The sequence below is a fragment of the Gouania willdenowi genome, chromosome 24, assembly GCF_900634775.1.
Source record: "Gouania willdenowi chromosome 24, fGouWil2.1, whole genome shotgun sequence".
In the NCBI taxonomy this organism is placed as follows: Eukaryota; Metazoa; Chordata; class Actinopteri; order Blenniiformes; family Gobiesocidae; genus Gouania; species Gouania willdenowi.
Window position 1 is genome coordinate 14,445,895 of NC_041066.1, and position 24,795 is coordinate 14,470,689.

The 24,795-nt window shown below is 37.2% G+C and overlaps 1 protein-coding gene across 2 annotated transcripts in view; it reads left to right on the plus strand.

Moving 5' to 3' along the window:
- plcb1l (phospholipase C beta 1-like) overlaps nt 1-24,795 on the plus strand; it is a 152,983-nt gene that overhangs the window by 104,759 nt on the left and 23,429 nt on the right. For both annotated transcript variants that reach the window (XM_028439660.1, XM_028439661.1), the window contains exons 12-30: nt 1,673-1,755; nt 1,985-2,069; nt 8,297-8,471; nt 11,201-11,287; nt 11,748-11,818; nt 13,193-13,289; nt 13,384-13,468; nt 13,668-13,792; nt 14,468-14,622; nt 14,696-14,860; nt 17,021-17,120; nt 17,371-17,475; nt 17,537-17,652; nt 19,712-19,850; nt 21,289-21,342; nt 21,509-21,728; nt 22,899-23,067; nt 24,381-24,457; nt 24,609-24,698. In XM_028439660.1, coding sequence (XP_028295461.1) covers nt 1,673-1,755; nt 1,985-2,069; nt 8,297-8,471; nt 11,201-11,287; nt 11,748-11,818; nt 13,193-13,289; nt 13,384-13,468; nt 13,668-13,792; nt 14,468-14,622; nt 14,696-14,860; nt 17,021-17,120; nt 17,371-17,475; nt 17,537-17,652; nt 19,712-19,850; nt 21,289-21,342; nt 21,509-21,728; nt 22,899-23,067; nt 24,381-24,457; nt 24,609-24,698 — 2,198 coding nt within the window. The remainder of the gene's footprint in view (nt 1-1,672; nt 1,756-1,984; nt 2,070-8,296; nt 8,472-11,200; nt 11,288-11,747; nt 11,819-13,192; nt 13,290-13,383; nt 13,469-13,667; nt 13,793-14,467; nt 14,623-14,695; nt 14,861-17,020; nt 17,121-17,370; nt 17,476-17,536; nt 17,653-19,711; nt 19,851-21,288; nt 21,343-21,508; nt 21,729-22,898; nt 23,068-24,380; nt 24,458-24,608; nt 24,699-24,795) is intronic.

The window sequence follows — 24,795 nt, forward strand, 5'->3', positions numbered from 1 at the left end:
ACTTGGAATTTAAATTAAGGGGCAAAGTAAAGGTATAAAGTGGCAAATATTTGACCTTAAAACATTAGCCATAACATTATCTTTTCTCTGGTTTTCCTTCAGTCTGAAAACCTGTATCTGTAGTCGCTAAATTCACTGTGGGAGTGTGTTTGTGTGTCTGTAATGGGCTGGTACTTTTTGTACCCTACACTATATATATATATATATATATATATATATATATATATATTAAGGGTGTTGAAAAATATTGATTCAGCGATATCGATTCTAAATGCATCCATATCAATTTTTTTTATTTTATTTTATTTATTAATTTATTTACCTTTATTTAACCAGGAAAGTCTTTTCCACTGCAGCAGACATTGTAACTGCACAAAGAAGTGCTGAAACCTGGGCATGTTGACCAGTTTGTGTTTTTTCAATAAAATGTAAAAAGAAAGTAATTCGTTGTTGTTCTAGGCATATATCTCAGTTAAGTTGCACAAAAGTCATGTTGCACTGAAGTCAAAGTTGGTTTAAAAGCCACAGACAGATTGTATGCAATTTTTTTTATTTTAAACTGTTGGCACATGGCATGTTAAAGCTAATGTTTTGAGTGTAAAATATGCCAATAAAATATATTTCATACATAATGTTCTCATGCAGGTGTACACATTTACAGATTAGTTGTTTCTTAAGTCATATATAAATAGCAATAATTGCCTTGTACTTTAATATCGGGATATATCGTCACCAGGTGTCAGGCAATACACACCCCTAATACACACCCCTAATATATATATATATATATTAGTTCTTTTATATTTGTTCTTTTATTCTTAAAGTTGTGGTTGTAGCAATGATATAAAAGACCTGTGATTACAGAATATTGTTAAACAGAGGTGAACACGTGCACTTTTCAGTTTATTCATGGCTGCATTTACAGCCTAGCAGGACACTTCACACACCTAGTAGCAGCCAGGTTGTCTTACACCACAGGGAATAAAGCAGCTAAATAAGAATGATCGACTTAATACAACAGCAGTGGTTCGCAACCTGTGAGTCACAACCCCATATTGTGTCTCTAAGTTGTTTTCAGCGGTTTGCAGCAAACAAAAGTGGAGCGTGCAGGCAGCAGATGGCGAGGCGTAAAGGACAGGCGTGCACGCACTGAAGAGCCCTAAAGGGAAAGTGCTGAGGGGCCATTCATTGAAGGCACTGGAGATTTGGTGAAGATAGGGAAGAAGAAAAATCCCCCAAATGAGAATAGAGACAAGGGCATAAAAATGAAAGAGATGATGTTGGCAGACGAGAAGAAAGAGACGTGTGGTATTTCCTGATTTGGATCCATTGACAGCAAGGAAGTCAAATGGGATTAGTGTGTGAAACACAGACGAGCTGCTGTTTGAGGGAGGATGAGTTTTTTTATTTGAGGAAAGCGAGCATGTGAAAATAAAGGCCTTCACTCAAGAGGGTCCAATAGTAGTGATGATGTAATGGTCTTCTGAGGTCCAAACATCAGAAATCTGATACCACATGTGGAGGCCTCTCTTTGTGCATCTCTCATTTCTGTAAATCTGCCTAAAAATCAATATCATTAACTGCTGAGAAGAGCTTCATTACACGTGCTAGTGATAAACTGTATATGTCGTGTCTATGTTGTGACTATGTTTTGCCTTTCTTGCTCTTGTAGGAGGTGATTGAGGCTATTGCAGAGTGTGCCTTCAAAACCTCGCCTTTTCCAATCATCCTGTCCTTTGAAAACCACGTCGACTCGTAAGTCTTGTCTTAAGCGGCGGCTTACAACAGTTAGCCCTATTGATGAATGTTGCCTGTCAGTTAGACAGCCAATAAGCACTTTGTTTTCATCTACTGGGTAAATATCTACATAGCGTCGAAGGAAACCAATTAGTTCTTGTGTCTTTAAATAGCTCAGATGGGAATCTTTGGGGCAAACATGTATATACTCACTGTATTTGTGTGTGTGTGTGTGTGCGTGTGTCAGACCAAAGCAGCAGGCCAAGATGGCAGAGTATTGTCGCTCAATATTTGGAGACGCATTGCTGACAGAACCTCTGGAGAAATACCCTGTGAGTACATGCATTTTCAACACGTACACACTATCACGCTCTGCATATGCATGAGCATGTGTCCACATTCACAATCTCAACCTGCCCGTTTCTTATCTGCACACACTTACATGTACAGCCGTGCACACACACACACACACACATGCACACTCTATGCATGAGCATGTGTCCACATTCACAATTTCAACTTGTCCGTTGTACAAATGTTCCATTCCATTACATACATTACGTTCTCTCTCAGTTTTTGTCGCACACTGCGGCGTTTACATGCCCTCTGGCACCATACCTGTGCTTCTATTTACAGTTTTTTGAATGACCTTCTAACATGTCTGGTTCACATACACACAGTCACAAATACCTGTAGCTGTTTACATTTACAGATGCCCCGCTATTTCAAAAAAAAAAAAAAAAAAAGAGTGAATTATTCCTACAACAACCATTCTCATTCCTCCACACCGTGTCTCCGCTCTCAGGGGAGCGCCTACAAACGACAGCCTTTAAAGATTAAACAGAAGTGTTTTACTCTGTGATCTAAACATGGCTTTTCTTGGCAGCCCTTTATCTGCCTTTCCTGTTCCCATGGTTACCAGTCAAAAGCTTTCTTTGTCCCTTTGTGGCCAAAATCTCCTATTTTTCTCCCTGAGGCGTCTCAGTGTAATGGCGCACACGTTTTACGCGAGACAGCTACAGACACTCGTTGCACTAGTTCCTTTTTACACACACACACACACACACATGCAAATCATAGACTTTCTCAGGCCTGTTTAAATGCTGTCTGACTCACACACACACACACACACACGCAAACCATAGACTTTCTCAGGCCTGTTTAAATGCTGTCTGACTCACACACACACACACACACACGCAAACCATAGACTTTCTCAGGCCTGTTTAAATGCTGTCTGACTCACACACACACACAGCAGCTGTACATGTATGTAGCGGGGCATGTCACCTCTTCCACTTGTGTTTCACACAGAAGGACGCCGTTGTCTCTGTCGGGGTAACGGTATGAAACAGCTGAAGTTCGCAGCAGTGGGGTGCAGCATTATCTCGCACACACAGGGAGCGCTTCCAGCACAGCTGCCTGCCAACACGCAGCCCGCTGAGAATTACAGCCTTCTGACTGCATTTGACATTGAAGTATTATCAGAGAGAAGCCTTTTGAATGGAGTGGCAGAGGAAAGGAGAAGGGGAGACATATGAGGGAGAAGCTGAAGAGACAAAGAGAAAAAAGTACTATTGAAGAATCTGATTTTTTTTTTCTTCTCTTTTTCTCATATCAGAGAGTGTGTAATAACTGGTAAAGGTGAGAGCAATGACAACCTCTCCCCTCTGGCACTGACATAGCCGTGTATAGTGTGTGTCTAAAGGAATATCAGCTCTGTAAGTCCGTTGGGACAAGGATGATCAGGGAATTCCAATCTAGATTAGTTTTGGTGCAAAGGAAACAGGATTATGTTTTTTAGAGGCATGAACACCTCCTCCTTCTTCTTCTTCTTCTTCTTCTTTTTTAAAGATGAGGATGAGGTTTCAGCTGCTGATTAGACTCAAGGAAAGATTTCTACAGATTTTTATTTTCACCTGTTTTTTTTTTTTTTTTTTGTCTATTAACAGGATTACACATACATAGGATTGGGGTCAATTACATTTTTCAATTACAATTACGGCTTGAATTATCCACGTTCAATTACAACTCAACTATGATTGCGTTGACTGACATTTTTCAACTAAAAATCAATTACAGCTACATTCTCAATTACTAAAGTTCAAATTCAATTAATACCAATTCCTGAGCCTTTAATAAATAAACCCATAAAACGTAACAATCTTCTTGTGTTAGCTTTCTGTTAGCATATCATATGATAGCCAGTTGGTTTGGATCCATGTCCTAAATCAGCTGTAAAATACACCAATAAATATTATCTATCATCTAATTTATTACTTATTTCTTGTTTACCTTGTTAGACTACCTTATCCATGAAAATATGGGTATTCATTTCTTTGGTGTGGGCGACAGTGTACCCCTCAATATCAGTGTATTAAAAAATAAAACTATATATATATATATATGTATATATATATATATATATATATATATATATATAGACACATGTAGTGGGCAAACTTGATATGAAACATATTTTAATAATTAACTACATATGTGTAAGCCAGAGAACTGTAACATGGTTACCCACTTTTGTGTTTTTATAGAATTCCCATGCCAATTACAATTACAAAGTCAATTTTCTGACCTAAATTACAATTAATTTGTGATTGCAACAGCTACAGATGTTTGCAATCACAGTTACAATTATAATTATGCCATAATCGTAATTAATGGTCAATTATGCAACTGCAATTATAATTGACCCCAACCCTGACTCCAGCACAACCTGCTAATATGCAAATATACATTTTGCTTTCAGCAGTCACTTGAATTCCAGCGGCATTCCAAACCTTATTCTCAACCAGTAACTGTATCCTGGGCTGTGTTTGGATCCTTTAAGCCAAGGTGTCAAACTCACTTTATTTTCAGGGACCATTTACAACCCAGTTTGATCTCATGTGGACCGAACCAGAAAGTAGAATTAGATCAATATTGTGCCCGAGATCGCTTTTCACTTTGTAAACAAGAAATGTAATTCACTTAAAACATCATTAAGCATAAAGCAATAATGTAGGGGTGTCCAGGTCCGATATCAGCCTAAATACAAATATCAGATATCAATTGTAGAATACTGTAGATATTATGTTGAAGGTTAAAATGTATGTAACCAATTGGTTAATAATAAATGGGTCAGTTTTTCTCATACCTACTGTTGCTGCCTATTGTTCTCTGTTTGACTAACATCACTTGATCAAGCCTTTGCTAACATTCCACACTACAAAATAAGTAATTATTATATTTTTATTAAAGAAAAAATAAGTAATAAAAGTATGTATGATTCATGCTGATATTGGATCAATATTGGTATCGGCCGATACTCAAGGCTGCAATATCTGGATCATATCGGAAATTAAAAAGTTGTGTCAGGACAGCCCTAGTTTTTTACTTAAATAATTGTTGAATTGGCATAATTTTCCTAAAAGTTGCAATTTCTAGGAATTCATATGTCAATATTTGTGTTAAATTGCCAGGTTTAACATAAGAACATTTCTGAAATCCTTAAATATATTGAGTAAAATCATAAAACATGAATTATGTAAGTAATTCTTTTGGAGCTGAACTATGTGGTTAACGTTCATGTTTTCTCTTTTTATCCTCCTGCGGACCAAATAGAAAGCTCTGGCTGGCCGGATTTGGCCCGCTGTCCTTGAGTTTGCCACAGTGGCTCTAGATGTCCCATGTCATGCTATTTTTCACCCATCTCCATTTGTTCTAAGAACCCCAAAAACATAGTATTTGAGGTTTATTTTCCCAAACTCGCCTGTTTTCTAGAGTTTTAGCCTCTGAAAAGTCACTTTCTGAGCAACTCTACACAATCAGGCTGATTTACGGCCTGCTTATGCATATTCATGAGTGGGCGTGTCTATAGACGGGACACTGACGGGGACGTAGGGCCAGAGGACGGCCCGCCCCCCCTCCCACCCACTCCGTAGCCGAGCTCATGCTGCTTTATAAACATGAGACAGAGCGTGGGGGCGGGGCGTTCGACGGTACATACGTAGACTGTAGAAAATACAGTTGTGTGCGAAAGTCAGGGCACCCCTTTAAAAACAGCATATTTTATATATTTAAAAAGTTATATTCATATTTACTGTCTCTCTGGTATATGGGAAAAAAAGACAATATTGTCAGGAAACATTAATGCATAGTTACATTTTATTTTATAAATTGAACAAAATTACAAAAATGAAAAACATAATTTTGGCATGTGCAAAAGTCGGGGCACCCTACAGCATCAGTACCTTCAGTACTTAGTAACACCCTCTCTGGCAGATATCACAGCTTGTAAACGCTTCTTATAGCCAACAACAAGTCTCTGGATTCTATTATTTGGGATTTTTCCCCATTCTTCTTTGCAAAAGGCTTCCAGTTCTGCAATATTCCTAGGACGTCTTGCATGCACAGCTCTTTTAAGATCTACCCACAGATTTTCGATAATGTTTAAGTCGGGAGACTGTGAAGGCCATTCCAAAACCTTCAGCTTGCGTTTCTTGAAGTAGTCCATGGTGGATTTGGAGGTATGTTTAGGATCATTATCTATTATTGTAGAAGCCATCCTCTTTTCAGCTTTAGCTTTTTTACAGATGCTGTGATATTTGCCTCCAGAATTTGCTGGTATTTAATTGAATCCATTCTTCCCTCCACCCGAGCAATGTTTCCTGTCCCACTGGCTGCAACACAACCCCAAAGCATGATGGATCCACCCCCGTATTTAACAGTTGGCAAGGTGTTCTTTTCATGAAATGCTGCTCCTTTTTTTCTCCAAACATACCTTTGCTTATTGTGGCCAAAGAGTTCTATTTTAACTTCATCAGTCCACAGCACTTGTTTCCAAAAGTCATCAGGCTTCTGTAGATGTTCTGTTGCATATTTTTGACGTTGTATTTCATGATGAGGTCGTAGATAAGGTTTTTTTCTACAGACTCTTCCATGAAGGTCTTGTTTGTGCAAGTATCGGCGCACAGTGGAAGGGTGCACCACCACTCTTTTGAAGTCAAATGTGGGTTTTGGTTTACCTTTCTGACCAGACTACGAGCTGCTCTCTCCGAGAGTTTCCTTGGTCTTCCAGATCTCTTCTTGACCTCCACAGTTCCCCTCACCTGCCATCTCTTAATTATGCCTCGCACTGTGGAAACTGCAAGCTGAAGGTTTTGGAATGGCCTTCACAGTCTCCCGACTTAAACATTATCGAAAATCTGTGGGTAGATCTTAAAAGAGCTGTGCATGCAAGACGTCCTAGGAATATTGCAGAACTGGAAGCCTTTTGCAAGGAAGAATGGGGAAAAATCCCAAATAACAGAATCCAGAGACTTGTTGTTGGCTATAAGAAGCGTTTACAAGCTGTGATATCTGCCAGAGGGGGTGTTACTAAGTACTGAAGGTACTGATGCTGTAGGGTGCCCCGACTTTTGCACATGCCAAAATTATGTTTTTCATTTTTGTAATTTTGTTCAATTTATAAAATAAAATGTAACTATGCATTAATGTTTCCTGACAATATTGTCTTTTTTTCCCATATACCAGAGAGACAGTAAATATGAATATAACTTTTTAAATATATAAAATATGCTGTTTTTAAAGGGGTGCCCTGACTTTCGCACACAACTGTACATACATAGCACTGTGTGAAGGACGCTGAAATGCTCACCTTTGTGTGTGTGTCAGTTGCGACAGAAAGCTTCCTGGAGGCGTGGCTTCTCCAGCTCAGTGCCGCATCAAATCCGTCATCAAAGTGGGAACGCGTCATCAAATTGGAGCGAGGTGTTTGGGCTCACCCTGCAGTAAGAAAGGAGCAAATCACCCTCTAACTAACGATTGAGGGAATCAATGAAAAAAAACACTTTGGACATGTGTATGAAGCCCAAATAGCACTTTATGATGTTTAAAGCACGGAAAAGTCAATTAAGTGTAACATGGGCCCTTTAAAGAGTCAGCAGACTAGATTATTAGAGGGAAAGTTCAGATGTTCTCGCTAAAGTCATTTCTGTAATTCACTTTTCAAAAGGAGGATATCTTTACAGCTGATTAGTTGTGAACACTCTGCCCAGTGTGTGCGCGCGCGTGTGTGCATGAGTGTAAAACATCGCTGACAGTTCCCCACATATTAAATTATTAATAGCTCTAAACACTGCAGTCCAAAGGCAGTACTTCTCTATAAATAAAACACTGATCTGCCGTCTTCTGGCCATAACCCAGGAAGCAGAGTGTTGATTCAAAAGCTCAGTAGACTTTCAACACCTCACAGTTTGTGTCGCTCTGAGGAATCCTCACTCAAACACAAACTGTAGAATAATGATTCATTTACATCTTAAGTGATTCGCGCCTAATGGTTTTTTCGCCCAAAATGATCTAATTTGTCTCGAGTGCAATAAAATCTTTAACAAAGCAATTTCCACTCTCCACACACGAGACTTTCTCTAAATCAATCCATGCAATTCTATCCTTACGTTTTCTCATTGATTATTCATTACACGTCCATGTGAAGATATTGATATAAATCTCTGCTTTAATTATTCCTCAAATAACCTGACATTCCTTTGCTCTTTGAATCCAGCTGGAGTCAGGTGTGCCGCTGCCCAGCCCGATGGAGCTGATGGGCAAGATTTTGGTGAAGAACAAAAAGAAACACCACAAAAAGGACGGCAGCACAAAGAAGAAACTCTCAGAACAAGTGTCCAACACCTGCAGCGATTCTTCCAGCGTGTGTGAGCCGTCGTCCCCGAGTGCAGGTACACACCACGCCACATCTTCAACCAGTTAAACTTCATCTGATGTGTAATGTATCATAATCACCCGAGTCCTTCTACACTGCAGAGCAGGACCTCCATAATCACCACGGCGCAGCAGCGCTTTTGTTTACCATTATTCATTTTCATGAGGCTTTCCATCAGCTGAAGGTGTTATGGGCGTTTGCTTAGTCGCTGTAAAGCATCCACACTGCTTGTCACGGGGCATCTTAAACATGGCCTCCAGCAGCCTTCTAGGAGTTACTGTGTGCCTCATGTGTACATCAACCTTATTTATAGAGGAATATATATTTCTAGCTCCTTACAGCTGGACCTGAACCTTTTTCAATTGACATATTTAATGTATCTTATAACAGTCTAGCCTTTTTTTGAACATGCCTCTGTCCTGTAGGTGCTTCCAGAAAGTAATGTACTGTACTGTACACTACTAATGTATAAATACGTAAGCTTTTCTGGTTAAACAGACTACTTGCACCTGATTCAATAACATATAACGAAAACATGATATTAGCATTTGTGCCTATCATTGGACTGTTAGTCTATCTGTGTGTTTTCCTGTTCTAGACGACTTACTCTGTACCTGTGAAGCGTCTACCTTTACAGGGAGGAGTAATGACTGTTTTAATGAATGATTGAAGGAATGAATTAATTTTCTATATAAGTATAAAACCTTATCGGATGCTATAGCTGTAGTAGTGGTTGTATTTTTATAGAAACACTGCCTCCTGGTGTCAGAAAGAGGAACTTGACTCCTAATAAATGTAATACATCACAAACACAACGACAACAATTTGTTTTTTAATTAAATTGTTTTTTTTTTATTATTATTATTATTATTCCTGACCGGGTGATTTTTCAAACTGCTCAACTGATTTACAAAGCAAGACACAGAGTAAATAAAATGAAATTAAAAAAAAACAACTTATTTTTGATAAATACAAAGAGAAAAGATCACACAGTAATCAGTATTACTCTTAGTTTTCCATCTCAAGCACACTTACATGTAATAAAACTTACTTTTATTTATTTATGGTTTAAATAGAAACTACTATCTTACATATGTCTATGCACGCAAATGTGTGAGGATGTGTTTTTATGTATTTATGTAAATTTAAAGCTGTTTTTGTTTGTGGATTTGTTTGGTTTGGTTTACACCTTTGGACAGAATTTGTAACTGTAGATTATTATTATTATTATTATTATGGACTAGTTATGTTGGTCTAGCATCATATGATGCCATCAATGTCCTTATTTTGAATAAAACAAAACATGGTATTGAATTAAAGTGAACAGACAGTTAATATGACTCAAACACACAGACCCCATCATATCTAACATAACTTTTTTTTGGATTGTAGAAAGTTGTGTGCAAAATCTCACACACATTAAACAGAAATGTCCAAGGTTTTCTATTGAATACACATTGGTTTTTCTTTGCAAATAAAGCACTCTGTAATAAGTTAAGTCATGTTCATGTAACAACCTCATCCGTCATTCAGAATAATTCAATTTGATTGACTTCTAAGAGTCTATGCACCAAAAATGCTTTACAACTATTGCTTTTTAAGGAATAGTTAGTGTTTACCTCCCTGGGAACCACTGGTGAACTATATTAGCAACATAAATTTATTAAAATCCTGTTTGTAAATAGTGAATCCATCTGTATAGTATAATTGTTTTATGTTAAATTATGTCACAATTTTTTTTAATTATTTTTTTTTTAACCTTTTTTCTATAAGACAATATTGATCAGTGGTTCTCAAAGTGAAGTCCGTGGTATCTGTGGGTTCCTTCAAGGGGGTCTAAATTGACCTTTACAAGGTCTGTAACCCATTTGAGAAAATATGCAAAAGTACTATGAAAACACATAAAAAGGCACCACAAATACACAAAAAAAACACATAACATAACTGTAGAAACATAAAATGAAAACAGATATTAAAAAAAGACAGAAAATGGCAACAAAAATACTCAATAACACTTCAAAAACACACAAGACAACATAAATATACAATAAACCACCAGTTGAGTGAGTAGTTATTAACAGTTGTGAAAAGAAAAAATAGCCCAAAATAGGTTTTCATTTGCTCCAAATTATAATTCTGCTTCTAAATCTCCACCGGCAAATCATTTTGTTACAAATACAGTTACCTTATTTTGTATGACAGCAATAATGATGAGTCACAGTTTGTGTGTTTGTGAGTCACCCACGGTACAATATAAAAACAAAATGAGAAAAAAAACTATACAAAATGTCTTTTAAAAGAAACAAATGTTCACAAAAAGACTCATTAGACAGAAATCGAGAACAGAAATACACCCAATGAGAGGAAAATATACAAAATGGCTATGAAAACAGACAAAAGAGCAACACAAATACACAAAATCACTCCAAAAAAAACACAACATAACTGTGGAAACATAAATTGAAAACAGATATTAAAAAAAAGACAGAAAATTCCAACAAAAATACACAATAACACTTCAAAAGCACACAACAAGACAACATAAATACACAATAAACTACCAGTTACAAGTGAGTAATTAAGGATAGACCTTGAAATTTAGAATTTTTGGGAAACACTGCTATATAGATTGTGTTGGACACCAAGTTCTGTTCATTCTGCAGCAAGCTGAGTCATACTGTAGATGAAATATGCAGTGGATTTAGAGATGTTTTCTTTCTTTCTTTCTTTCTTTCTTTCTCACAGGTTCGACCAAGGAGGATGCTGCTGATGCCCCACAGGCCTCTGAAGGTGCCGAGCTGAGCCTGAGACCACAGAGCAGAAAATCCATTGGTTAGTCATACACATAGTACATGACGGCTGACTCCAGCCCTCAGTAGAGCCTCATTAGGCATGTGCAGTAGCTATAGGTCAGCGTGACCATTACGCTCTTTAGATTTAATTCTCTCTGTCATTGTGACCTCAGCCTTGGTGGAAAAATCGAGTGCAGATCTCTCATTATGAGTGCAGATCTCTCATTATGAGTGCAGATCTCTCATTATGAGTGCACATAGGCCAGGGCAGCTCCACCACAACAATATTAAGACATGTTTTTCCCCATTCATGAACTCCCACGCTTTGAGACCTGTCAGTGTGAGCCTCGTGGTGATGAAGACAGCTGATGACTTACAGAGGCTAGTTAAGGGGCTCATGGAGCGCTAATCATTTCTATTGAGTTTGGAAGGATGCGTGTCCATCTTTTAAAGACAATGATGTTTATCTGTGATGGATTGCTTTTTTTTTTTTTTTTCAGGTGAGGTGGATCCCGAAAGCGAGGATGAAGACGACGATGATGATGACTGTAAAAAAGGCTCGATGGATGAGGTATCCATCCTGATTCTTGACTATGGTGTAATCAGGGTTTCTGCAGATCCTTAAAAAGTCTTAAAAGGCAGTAAATGTATAAATCTAAAGATAAGGCCAATTGAAAATGTATTAAATCATTGTTTCAACAGTCTTAAATTTCCACACAAAAGTATGATTTTATGATTGGAATTAGTCTCACATTTCTAAATAAAGGGTAACATTCATTTTAGTTTTTCTTTTGTTTTTTTTTTGTTTTTTTTATGTATAAAGAACATAGGAAAATGTAAATTTAACAAAAATTGCCTGTTCAACAAAGATTTTTCTTAATGGCTTTGATTAAAGGTCCCATGTCATGCTATTTTTCACCCATTTCCATTTGTTCTAAGAACCCCAAAAACATAGTATTTGAGGTTTATTTTCCCAAACTCGCCTGTTTTTTAGAGTTTTAGCCTCTGAAAAGTCACTTTCTGATCAACTCTACACAAACAGACTGATTTGCGTCCTACTTATGCATATTCATGAGTGGGCGTGTCTATGGACGAGACACTGACTTCCTCCTCCCCGCACAGTGACGTAGGGTCAGAGGACGGCCTGCCCTCCTCCCGCCCACTCTGTAACCGAGATCATGCTGCGTTATAAACACGAGACAGAGCGTGGGGGCGGGGCGTTCTCCAGAACATACATAGACTGTAGAGAATACATACTGTACATAGCACTGTGCGAAGGACGCTGAAATGCTCATCTTCGTGGGCGTGTCTGTTTATATGTCAATCACGGCAGAGAGCTTCCTGGAGGCGTGGCTTCTCCAGTTCAGTGCAGCGTCAAATTTGTCATCAAAGTGGGAATGCGTCATCAAATTGGAGCGAGGTGTTTGGGCTCACCCTGTAGTAAGAAAGGAGCAAATCACCCTTTAACTAATAATGGAATAAATAAAGTATTTCTGATTCTGATTCTGATTTTTTTGTATTTTTGTTGTTCTTTTATAGATTTCTGGCTATTTTTGTAGTCATCTTGTGTTTTATAGTCTGTTTTTTTTTTGTGTATTTTACTCTCATTTTGTGTATTTTTGTGTGTTTACCTTATGGGCCGCCAGTTGCACGTCTGCACTAGACACTAGAAAAGAATGTTCCCTAAACCTACATAACTTAAGTGGCTTTTTTTTCAACCCAAGTATATTTACTGTGACGTTGGTCTTAAGTTTAATTTCAAATGGCAATAGAAAGTCTTAAAAAGTCTTGAATTTAATTTGACTAAAGCTCCAGGAACCCTGGTAATAGTCTGATGATCCCCTATATTCTTAGATATGGGAATTTTATAAACTTTCTAAGCAGTTTGGCTTTGTTTCCGTATTTATTAGTGGACTTTTGTTACCTGGTTTGTGTTGTTTCATAGGGAACAGCAGGCAGCGAGGCTTTTGCCACAGAAGAAATGTCCAACCTGGTCATCTACATCCAGCCGGTCAAGTTTAACAGTTTTGAAGCGTCCAAAAGTACGTAAGAGAATTGATCATTTATGTATGATAAATAAGAAGTTGCTGTGTTTACATGAAAATCAAGATGATTGATGTTTTTATCGTTTTTAAGAGATCAGTCGCAGCTACCAGATGTCGTCCTTCGTGGAGACTAAAGCTTTAGAGCAACTGACCAAATCTCCTGTGGAGTTTGTGGAGTATCCTTCTCATTTTTCCAATGGGAATGACATACAGTGTCACCATTATGTGCTTTGAGTCAGCATTTGCTGTATTTTTCCTTTAAAAAAAACGATGAGTTCATCTTAATATTTGTTTTCATGTCTCCTTTTTTATTATAGTTAGCTGTATTTTCTCCCTACATGTTGGTGACATGTGTCCTTAACCATGTCCATCCAGATACAACAAGCTGCAGCTTAGTAGGATCTACCCTAAAGGCACTCGAGTGGATTCATCCAACTACAACCCTCAGCTTTTCTGGAACGCTGGCTGTCAGCTTGTGGCTCTTAACTTTCAGACCATTGGTAGGGAAATTCAACAGGCTGCATTAAAATAATTCGTTTTAACCCTCCTATTATCCTTGCGGTCAATTTGACCCCATTCAATGTTTATCATTCAAAAAATAATAGTTTTATTTGTTTTTTTGCTTAATATTTCATGACTTTTCCTAATTTGATGGGTACAGTTGATTAAGCATAATATTTTCATGATGATATGTTTTCGTAACACACATTGCAGGCATTGGTGTTTTAGCTGTGTAAAACTTGTCTGTGTGTGACCCATGCCTTACATCCCCACTGACCAGAAGGTGGCGTTGCAGAAAAGGTCATATCAGATTCATCACCACAACCAATAGGGTTCATACTCCTGTGTTTGTTAATGTTGTCAGTAAATTTGAAGAGATTTAGATGAAAAGATAGATTAATTCTAATGTAAAAAGTCACAATTTCATTATCAAGGGGTTATTTATGTGTTCAACAAATAAACAAAGTGCCTGGCACAAAAACTTGGTCAACAATTTTCTGTAGGCAAATATCCCAGGGGTCAGATTGACCCCAAGGGTAAAACGTGTCTGTATGATTTGAGGGTTTATGCCTTTCTGCCGACTTTCATCACATAACTAACAAAATATTGGTTATTTTTGCTGTTAATGGGAGCCGCTTCACATATGAGGTGCTTTTTTTATTCTCTTTCCACAGATCTGTCAATGCAGCTGAACCTGGGCATGTATGAGTACAACGGGAAATGTGGCTTCAGACTGAAACCAGAGTTTATGAGACGGCCGGATAAGCACTTTGATCCGTTCACTGAAAGCACAGTCGATGGGATAGTGGCTAACACACTGTCTGTAAAGGTGTGTGTTGAATTTCACCTTTTGTATTAAGTGTAAAGTGTTGATGAAACCGTATGCTTCTCCCTCCCAACAGATTATCTCAGGACAGTTCCTGTCGGATAAGAAGGTGGGCACATACGTGGAGATTGATATGTTCGGCTTACCAGTGGACACCAAGAGGAAAGCCTTTAAGACCAAAACGTCACAGGGCAATGCCATCAATCCTGTGTGGGAGGAGGAGGCCATAGTTTTTAAGAAGGTGAGACACTGTCTTATTGTCGAGTTAGAATTGTTGGCTTAAGACCAGTGACGTGCCGTCAGGGTAGGCAAGGTAGGCAGTGCCTACCCAAGGGTGAATTGATATTTTGATTTGTTGTTTTAATTATAATATAATTATAAATTATTTATTTTTCCATTTCCAATAGCCTACAGTACCTATAAGTTTGAAAGTGTCCGCATTTTGTGCATTTCATAGTTCAAATTACTAAACAGCGCTATTTCCTGGAACAGCTGCACAGTCTCACTCTGCTGTAAGGCAGATGGAGGCCACGCCCCCTCCCAAAGGCACGTTGCTGCTCTGCCTCTGTTCCCATTGCGTGTTTTTACTTGTTTACGCATGCGCAGTCAGATCCCCAAGATGACAACCATATACGTCCAAAGGCAGCGCTCCACGCTGCCTTTGGACGTAACCGCGCTATGCTAAATACTATACGTAAGTTCACAGCACATTAGTGAATTGATTCCATGTGACCACTGCTGCTACGCTCTCCAGCGAGTGGGTGGGATAACACTACAGGCAGGATGACAGCGCTAGAGATGATAGAGAAACTTTTTTTTGAGGAAAAACAACAGCTTTTAAAAGATGGGAGACCAACACCTGAGCTACCAGAGCTTCAGCAAAGGTAAGGTCAGAAAATGTTTCATACTTTTCACAGTGAATGGAACAAAAGAAAGGATTGGCTTTGTGGATGCGCCTCACTGACACTGTTCCGAGTTGTTGTTGTTGTCATTTTCTCTGTGTTTCTGTGTTTCCAACACAAACAACGGATGCGCTGCCGTGTCATGAGATATATCTTGTTGGGAGCGTATGGAGGCTATATTAAATAATTGTTTATGATTCTTTAATGGTGTTTTACGATGTTGATTTTGTTAGATGGCTAAATGCTTGTTTATGTGGATCTTGTTGGGCTTTATATTTTGATAACCGCATTGAGATGACTTTGTTGGAAATTGCTTTATACAAATAAAGTTGATTTGAATTGAATTAACACTTGCCAGTAGAAACATATGAAATTGTCATTGGTGGTCTCGATTTGCAACGTGCCTACCCAACCCTAGTGGTCCAAATATTACAAAACTTTTTGTAAAAACAGGTCCCATTGAAATTGTTAGTACGAGTATGGTTCATTATGGTCGTCTAATCTGTAATTTTGTTTATTATGTTGTATTTTGTTGTCCAATGACATACACACCTTTGATTTGATTTTTATTCATTTATTTATCTCAAACATATAAAGCGATCATTGCTCACTTAAAAGAGCCCCAGCAATGTTTGAGAAGGGGCAGAAGGAAGGTTAACACTTATCTAGTCCTGCCCCTACTTCCAAGCTATTTCACAAAGAACAAAATAACTGACATTTGAGCAAATGCATACATATTATATAAATACACAACAAAATACACACAGATTTAAACAAAAACAAGCATTCATAGGCCTACCTAGACTTACATAACATCACATCCACATATTCAAGCTTTATATATTCAGTTTATACATTCACAACAAACATATATACTGTACATACGTACAAACATAGAATACATGAATGTTTATGACATGTACATAATATTAATATTATACTGTCCTAGGTAAAATTGTTGCTCTTCTTTCTTGTACTTACTAATGATGTATGTCTTAAAAAGATTTTTAAACTGGTTTATTTTGGTGCTTTTGACAGTTCCAGAATTTAACCCCTGCTATTGTTATACTCGTCTTTTTCAATGTTGTTCTAGCATATTGTGTCTTGAAATGTAGTTTTCTTCTTAAATTATATTCCACTTCTCTCTCTAAAAATCTTTTCTGAAACCCTTTTGGAAGTGAACCTTTACTTGCTTTATAAATCATTTGGACAATTTTGAGTTGGATGAGATGTAGGAATTTTAAATCTGGTGTTTTTAACAATAATCCATGTGTGTGTTCTCTGTATCCTGTGTTATGAAACGGTTTTTTATGCTTTAAAAATAAGGGTTGGATGTTCGTCATGTATGTATTTCCTTAAACTTCTCGACAGTATCTCAAATATGGTAAAACAAGTGTACAATAAAGAGTGTGCAATGCTTTTTGATTAAGAATCCACCTTTACCCTTTTTATTCCAACAGACTTTATCATACCTTTATCATACCTTACATTGTCTATAGGTCGTCCTTCCAACCCTGGCGTCTTTGAGGATTGCTGTATTTGAAGAAGGGGGAAAGTTTATCGGACATCGCATCATTCCTGTGTCTGCCATTCGTCCAGGTTAAATATTTTATATTTAATGATATTTTGTTTTCTAAATCACAAATAGAATGGAATTAGGCAGTGAGTGTTCAAGTACAATACTGCCACCTGGTGGAAATAGATGAAAACTAAACTTGCTTGTATCAAAGCTTGCAACACACACAAAAAGTTACAACATTCCAAAAACTATTAGATGATAATTTACTTTGCATTGGTGTGGACTGTTTTTATGAATTGAAGACTTTAAACACTGACTATTATCCTGCAGGCTATCACTACATCAGTCTACGAAATGAGAAGAACCAGTCCCTGACGTTACCTGCTCTGTTTGTGTACGTGGAGGTGAAGGACTATGTCCCAGACACTTTTGCAGGTAAGGCAGATTAACAGTGTCAGTGGAAACAAACCATAAAAACCACATCCCTGCTCCTCAGACGTCATCGAAGCCCTGTCCAATCCGATTCGTTATGTCAACCTGATGGAGCAGAGAGCCAATCAGCTCGCTGCTCTTACGCTGGAAGAAGGTGGAGATGAGGACGGTGAAAAAGAGGTGGGTGAACACTGTTCTTCTACTACTCATTTAGATTTAGTTGCTAATCGTGTTGTTTTAAATTAGTTCTGCAAACTGATATTGTTATTGTTGTTTTCGTTTTCGTTTTTAGTTTGTTACTAATACTTTTATTTAAATCCCTTTGTTGTTGTTATGACTATGATGCATCTACTCAGAGAAGGACAAAGTCAATAATGCACTTTGTTGATCTAAATTGATAACTATTTAATTTGTGCCTTTCTTTGTATTTGCTGACCACAGTGAAGGATTAGAGTTTAACACATATAAACAAACTATGGTTGTATTTATTTATTTTTATTTGTTTATTGAAGTGGGACAGTGTGTAATCATGCACAGCCGAAGTTGTAAATACACCGGATTTAGCTAAATGCTCATTTCCATCCGTAGTCCCATGGTGCAGGGGGTAGAAGCTGATATAGAATGTAAAAGGCTAAAACATACACAGCTCCACAACAATACATGACAATACACAGTGACAGTGTTGTGAAAACTACAAACACAGCAGACAATTATAGAATTCATTACACAAATACAATCATACTATTTAAATGCTCGATTAAAATGCCTAAGCCTGGTCACAACAACAAGATACACTCACACATGCACGTACACAGTAGGAGTGTGACGATATCTCGATACGGCGATATATCGCAATATTTTTTTGCACGGAAAAATAAAAATCGATACTTAGCGCGAGCATATCGAATATGGTAAGAAAGACCCTACTTTTTGTTTACACAAAACACTATTGGAGATAGTTATTCGTTTACATTGGTATGTTGACACTTATTTACAGAAATGTTGTAATAAAATAGTGCCACTGTTCATAGGACACTTTAAATTTATTGTCTTTCAGAGATATAAAATAAAAATTGTATTTTTTCACTTTTTCTTGTTATGTCATAGATTATCGTAGATTGATTTTTGACCAATATATCGATAATCGCAGTGTCGTCAAATCGTGAGATAATCGTTATTGTGAGCTTTATATTGTATCATATCGTGAGGTACCACGAGGTTCCCACCCCTAATACACACTCACGTATACTAGTCCATGAAGAATAAATTATAAGAATACGCATATTTAGTGATCACGACTTTGGTTACTAATAAGCCATTCTTTTTAGGGGTGTCCCAATCCAATATCGATATCGGATATCGGTCTGGGATCAGCCTGAAAACGAATAGTGGATATCCGATTTAATTTTTTATTTATTTTACTCAATTATAGAATACTGTAGATATTATGTTGAAAGTTAATATTCATAATAAAGTAATAAACGCTTGTATGATTCATGCTGATATCGGCTCAATATCGGTATCGGCCATTATGCAAGGCTGCAATATCGGTATCATATTGGAAATGAAAAAGTTGCATTGGGACATCCCTAATTCTTTTAGAAGTTTCTTCAATAGATAGTTCATATAAGTTCATATTACATAGTTGTTTTGTTTTTTAACACAATGGGTCTTTTTATTGTTTAGATTTTAAAAATGAGCAAAAGCAGGTCCATGTCATCTCAGGTTATTTCAAATTTGGGGCTTTCTCCTCAATGGCGTCAGAAAGCTTCTTCCCAGTGTGACCATAGCAACAGTGGCTAACTAAAGGAGGCAGAGCCTGGAGAAGGCAGTGTGCTGATGGATGGTGGAGTGATGCAGGAAATTAAAGGAGGGGGAGGATCTCTGAAGCATGACCAGAACAGCAATGATTGGAAATTGCATTTAACTTTGATGGATAAGATCGTAAAGATTCAGGCAAGGAAACGGGAAACAATGAGTCACTGGACCTCAGCGCAGGATGCCATCCTGAGAGTGGGATACCAAAGCTATGTCTACAAGCTGTCCGACAGGGCGAAGGTACAAGAACGCTGCCCCCGGGAAACTTTTTACTCATATTTAGGAAATCTAGAAGGCTTATCTATCATTTTAACTGCAACACTTGGAGATAGGAAGAGAAAAGTGACTCAATCTGATTGTTTTTATGACTATATTTGGTTGTTTGTTAATCGTAATGTGAGATCTGTGGTGTGATGGACAGGTAGAGGCTGGAAGTGATGGCCCAGCAGAGTCAAAGGTGGACCAAAGAGTAGCGTTACCTGCAGAGAATGGACTGAGCCACACGCCCATCATCACCCCAAAACCTCCGTCACTGGTTGGCCTCCAGCCTCAGTCTGCAGGTACTGTCACTACTCCCCTGTGTACCTCACAAAACGCTGCATTTATATACTGTAGATGCTCCATCCATTAAAGTGGCTCTTATATATTTTTTTGCTTTAAATGTGTGAATTTGAAGAAAATTAGCAAAAAGAGATTAAAGTTATATTCACACATCCCATTATTAGTCATAACTAGTACAGTGCTCGTCGGAAGTATGTATTCATATAGTGGGAGCTTAAGTAAAGTTGTCATTTATGGCCAAATGAGTATGAGTTTGAAGTACAGAGAAGTGTACATACTGTGTACTCTGTAGTGTTATAAAGGGGTACTGTATATTTGTGGGTGCAAAGTAAAATAGCATGTGCGATTTCCCTGGTTTAATTCTATGGGACATGCGCACGATAAATGTGTTTTTTTTTTACTCATTATTATATTTTTTACCGCATCAGGTAGATATTTGCTCCACAAACACACACACACGCAGAACATCCTTGCTTTTATAGAGAGATGGGCTGTAACTGTAAATAGCGTAATACATTTTATTAGGCCGCCACTTGATGGAAGGTTTCATCAACAAATCAATGCATGTGTGTGTTATTATGTGATATTTTTAATGTTATTTTTAAATGTATTGTATGAACCATGATTTTTTTTCTTACTTTTAATCAACTAACTATTATTATTTTCTAATTAAGATTTTATTTAACTTTACATCTGAGCAGATAAAGGTTTTGGGATATTTTGGGTTACACTTGTTTGATGTCAGACTTCAGTAATCCTGCTTGGATTTCCATATAACAAGCTGAATTTATTTTGAAATTTGTCATTTTTAATTGTCATTTTATATATATATATATATATATATATATATATATATATATATATATATATATATATATATATATATATATATATATAATATTTTTCTGTTCAAAAAATGGATGGTCAAATACAGCGTTGTGTATGTGCAACATCAAGATTATTAAAATCATAATTTGTTAAAATTAAACAATGAAATTCTTTTTTTTTAATTAGTAATTAAAATATTTTTCTTAAATTAATAATTAAAATATTTTTCTTAAATTTTAAAAATGTAAATACTTTTCTTAAATTAACTTATAACTTCAGACGTTATTGGAGGAAGAAGTGATGATGACTGTTTGAATTTGTTTTTCTTCCTTTAACTTTCTCTCAAAAAGCAACTTTTAGAGAAATAATTAGATTAGACACTGAATTGCAATCTTCAATCTAGTTTGTATTTTATTTTGATAGCAAATATTAGATATTAAATTGGATTATAATTTAAAAATTTAGTTAATAATATGAATATACTGTATGTTTCATTTTAAAAATCTAATATTTTAGAAAACAATAGTTTAGAATGGCAGGAATAATAAAGCTACATTTTGTCAAACATATAGTCTTCGGATTAATTTGTAAATATGTTTTTGGTGACAGGTTCATTAAAACCAGGGGTAAAGGCTGAGGATATCGTTCAAAGCGTCCTTACTGGTAAGATTATTTGTTCTGTAAACAATTAACTTTCACTGTTTGGAGTGTTAGGAACCATTAGTCCCATCCGTTTGTCCAACTGGTGTTACACTTTGTGTTTCAATCATTCTAAATCTTGGACTTTGACATTATATTCTGTTGGTCGTTGGCTGTTGTTGTTGCCCAGAAATGGAGGCTCAAACGGTGGAGGAGCTGAAGCAGCAGAAGGGCTTCGTTCGGGAGCAGAAAAAGCAGTACAAAGAAATGAAGGAGCTGGTTCGCAAACACCACCGTAAGACCAGCGAGCTGATCAAAGAGCACACGGCGCGCGTGTCCGAGCTGCTGAGTCAGCAACAGCGCAGACGCTCGGCCCTGCAGAAGAGCCACAAACGAGATGGTAAGAAGAGGTAGGTATTCAGTTTTGCTCCTAATCCTGCAACACAGATTGTTTTTTAATATTTACCATTGTTACGCTTTGTGTTTAAAGTCAATAAACTGAATCCACTCCTGTTTTTTTATTCTTTTACCAAATGTTATCTGTCATTTACTCCTAACCCTGCAATTAACTGCAGTTGTTGCATCAATGAGGACATTAAAGTCATTCACAATTGCTTAACACAGGGGTTCTCAACCTTGGGGTCAGGACCCCATTTGGGGTCGCGAGACACTGTGAAAAGGTCACCAAATGCCTTCAAGAAACTAAGAATATTTTTTCAATACTTTCAGCACATTTTTGCTTACTTTTTACCATTTTTCTGCAACTACACCAAACTTGCCATATTTTAACTTTTTTTCATCACATTTTCTTGCCATATTTTTGTACCTTTTAATGCATTTTTGTTACATTTTGGTCACTTCATCAAATTGCAATGCCTTTCCTGCTAATTTTTTCCACTTTCAAGACATTTTTGGCACTTATAAACCCTTTCCACCCCTTTTCCCACCTAATGTCACATATGTTGACCCATTATTGTGACTTTTCACCATATTTCATGCTTATTTTTGCTCATTTATTCACATTCACGATTTGTCATGCCCATTATTTGCCAGTTTAAACTAATTGTTCCTCTTTTTTTCTGTCCCTTTTAAGCCAATATTGACACTTTGAACCCTTTCTTTCTGTCTGTTTTTGCCCACTCTAATATGCACCTTTTAACCAATGTCTGTTGTTTCTAAAATCCCATTTCACCACCTTTTCCATCATTCTTGGTCTCTTTTTTGTTTAACCACGTGGATGGGCCCAAAAAATCTCTCTCCTTTATTTCCCCATATAGATGTCACTGTCTCCACATGACTGTTCTTCAATGTTCATGTCTGTGTTTAACCACCCTCAGGTACATTGGGGGTCCCCGGTGACTGGCACCTTTATTTTGGGGGTCGTGGGCTAAATAGGTTGAGAACTACTGGTTTAACACACACAGCATGCTACTATTTCAAAATTTTTAAAAACCAATTCCAAAATTAATAAATTCAGTACACGGGCTGTCATTACTAGTATTTCTTAACTAATTAAAGGACTTTGAATTTTCTCCCAATGTTTTAATATGTTTGTGACCTGACGTGTGTCATTTTACCAGCCGATCCGAACACTCGTTGTCGGCGCTGGATCGAGAGCTGAGTGAACTGGAGAAGGATTGCAACCAGAGGATGGTGGAGCTGAAGGAGCAGCAGCAACAGCAGCTTCTCACGCTTCGTCAGGAGCAGTACTACAGTGAGAAGTACCAAAAGCGAGAACACATCAAGCAGGTACACAAACACATGCCATGAGTGGCTGTCAAACTTTTTTGGCTCAAGTACCCCTTTTTGTCCAACTAGAACATTTTGCTCAGAATTCTGGGAAAATAGAATGAATGAGTGATAACACACATTTTAAAGAATCTCATTTTATAAATAAGTGGAATGAAACAGTATTTAGTATTTAGATTTATTTCTATCATTTATGGTCATTTCCTGCATGGTGTGGAGCAAAGACTGACTCAGTTCATGTTCTAATCAAAATCATTTTGATCATCATTTTGTGTGTTTCTGGTGTTATTTTGTGTATTTTGTTTTTGTTTGTCTGTTCTTTTTATTATTCAGTATATTCTTCTGTTATTTTGTGTGCTTTTGTGTGTATTATTTAAATTATTCTCAGTGTGCGCGTGTTTTTGGTGTCGTTTGGTTGTTTCTTATGTCGTTTTGTATGCTTCTCTGTTATTTTTCTGTATTTTTTTCTCTCATTTGTTGTTGTTTTGTGTGTTGTTGGTAATAGTATTTTTCTCACTTAGTCACTTTTTGGTGTCATTTTGTGTGTAGTTTGTCTGTTTTTTTTGTTTTTTTTTCAGGATATTTTTCTCTTATTTTCTGCGTTTTGGTTGTCGTTTTGTGAGTTGCTGGTAATATTTAGTATGATGATGATTTTTAACTAAAAATAAACATTATAAAACCCCATATTTTATTGCTTTTTTTTGTTAATGTTCCTCTCTTTCTCTTAAGTACCCCTTGTAGTGCCATTGCGTACCCCCATTTGAGAAACACTGGTATAGAGAAATAAAATGATTGAATTTATGCAATTTTTTTATACAAACAACTCTTGAGGACAAAAATGCAATGAGGTTCTTTATTTGTTGATGTCTGGGAGGAGTTCAGAGAGTGGCTGATTTTTACTCTTTAAGAAACCCTGACACGTTTCATTTCCACTAAAGTAATGGGGTAAGCAGGTATAGAAATGGATGCTCAGTTTTGTATTTAGCTCTGATCTCATACCCTACACAGACAGGAATCTGCCTCGACATGCTTTGCAGTGGATAATGAGCTGACTGACAGTCCCCAGGTGTCCTGAGCTCAGTACAGTTTGCACATATGAACAGAAATTGTTAAATGAAGGCTGCTGCCACCTCTCCGAGGGATTATTATTGCAGTGTTTTGCAGCGTTTGCATTTGTTTTGTCACATGGTGTGAAAAAATATATATCTCCAGCACAGTAAGTTTATGGCAGGCATGTTTAATAAAGCAAGGGTTATGAAAATAACATGAGGACAATTTAATGTCAGAGTGTTTGTTTCCCTTCGTCTCCACAGCTGATGGAGAAACTTACCGGCATTGCAGAAGAGTGCCAGAGTGTTCAGCTCAAAAAACTCAGAGACATCTGTGAGAAGTAAGGCTGCACATACAACACACACACACACACACACACACACACACACACACACACACACACACACACACACACACACACACACACACACACACATTTCCAATAGAAAAATTACAAAACAAATGTTGCTCATTGTTATCTTTGTTTGTAGAGAAAAGAAAGACCTGAAGAAGAAAATGGACAAAAAAAGACAAGAGAAGATCAATGAAGCCAAATCAAAAGACAAGAATGTGACAGAGGAGTATGTGTTTTCTGCATGTCGTACCAATATTTACCACTAGATGACACTTCAATTCTAACATAGTGCTCAAATGTGACTGCGGAGCAGACATAAGCAA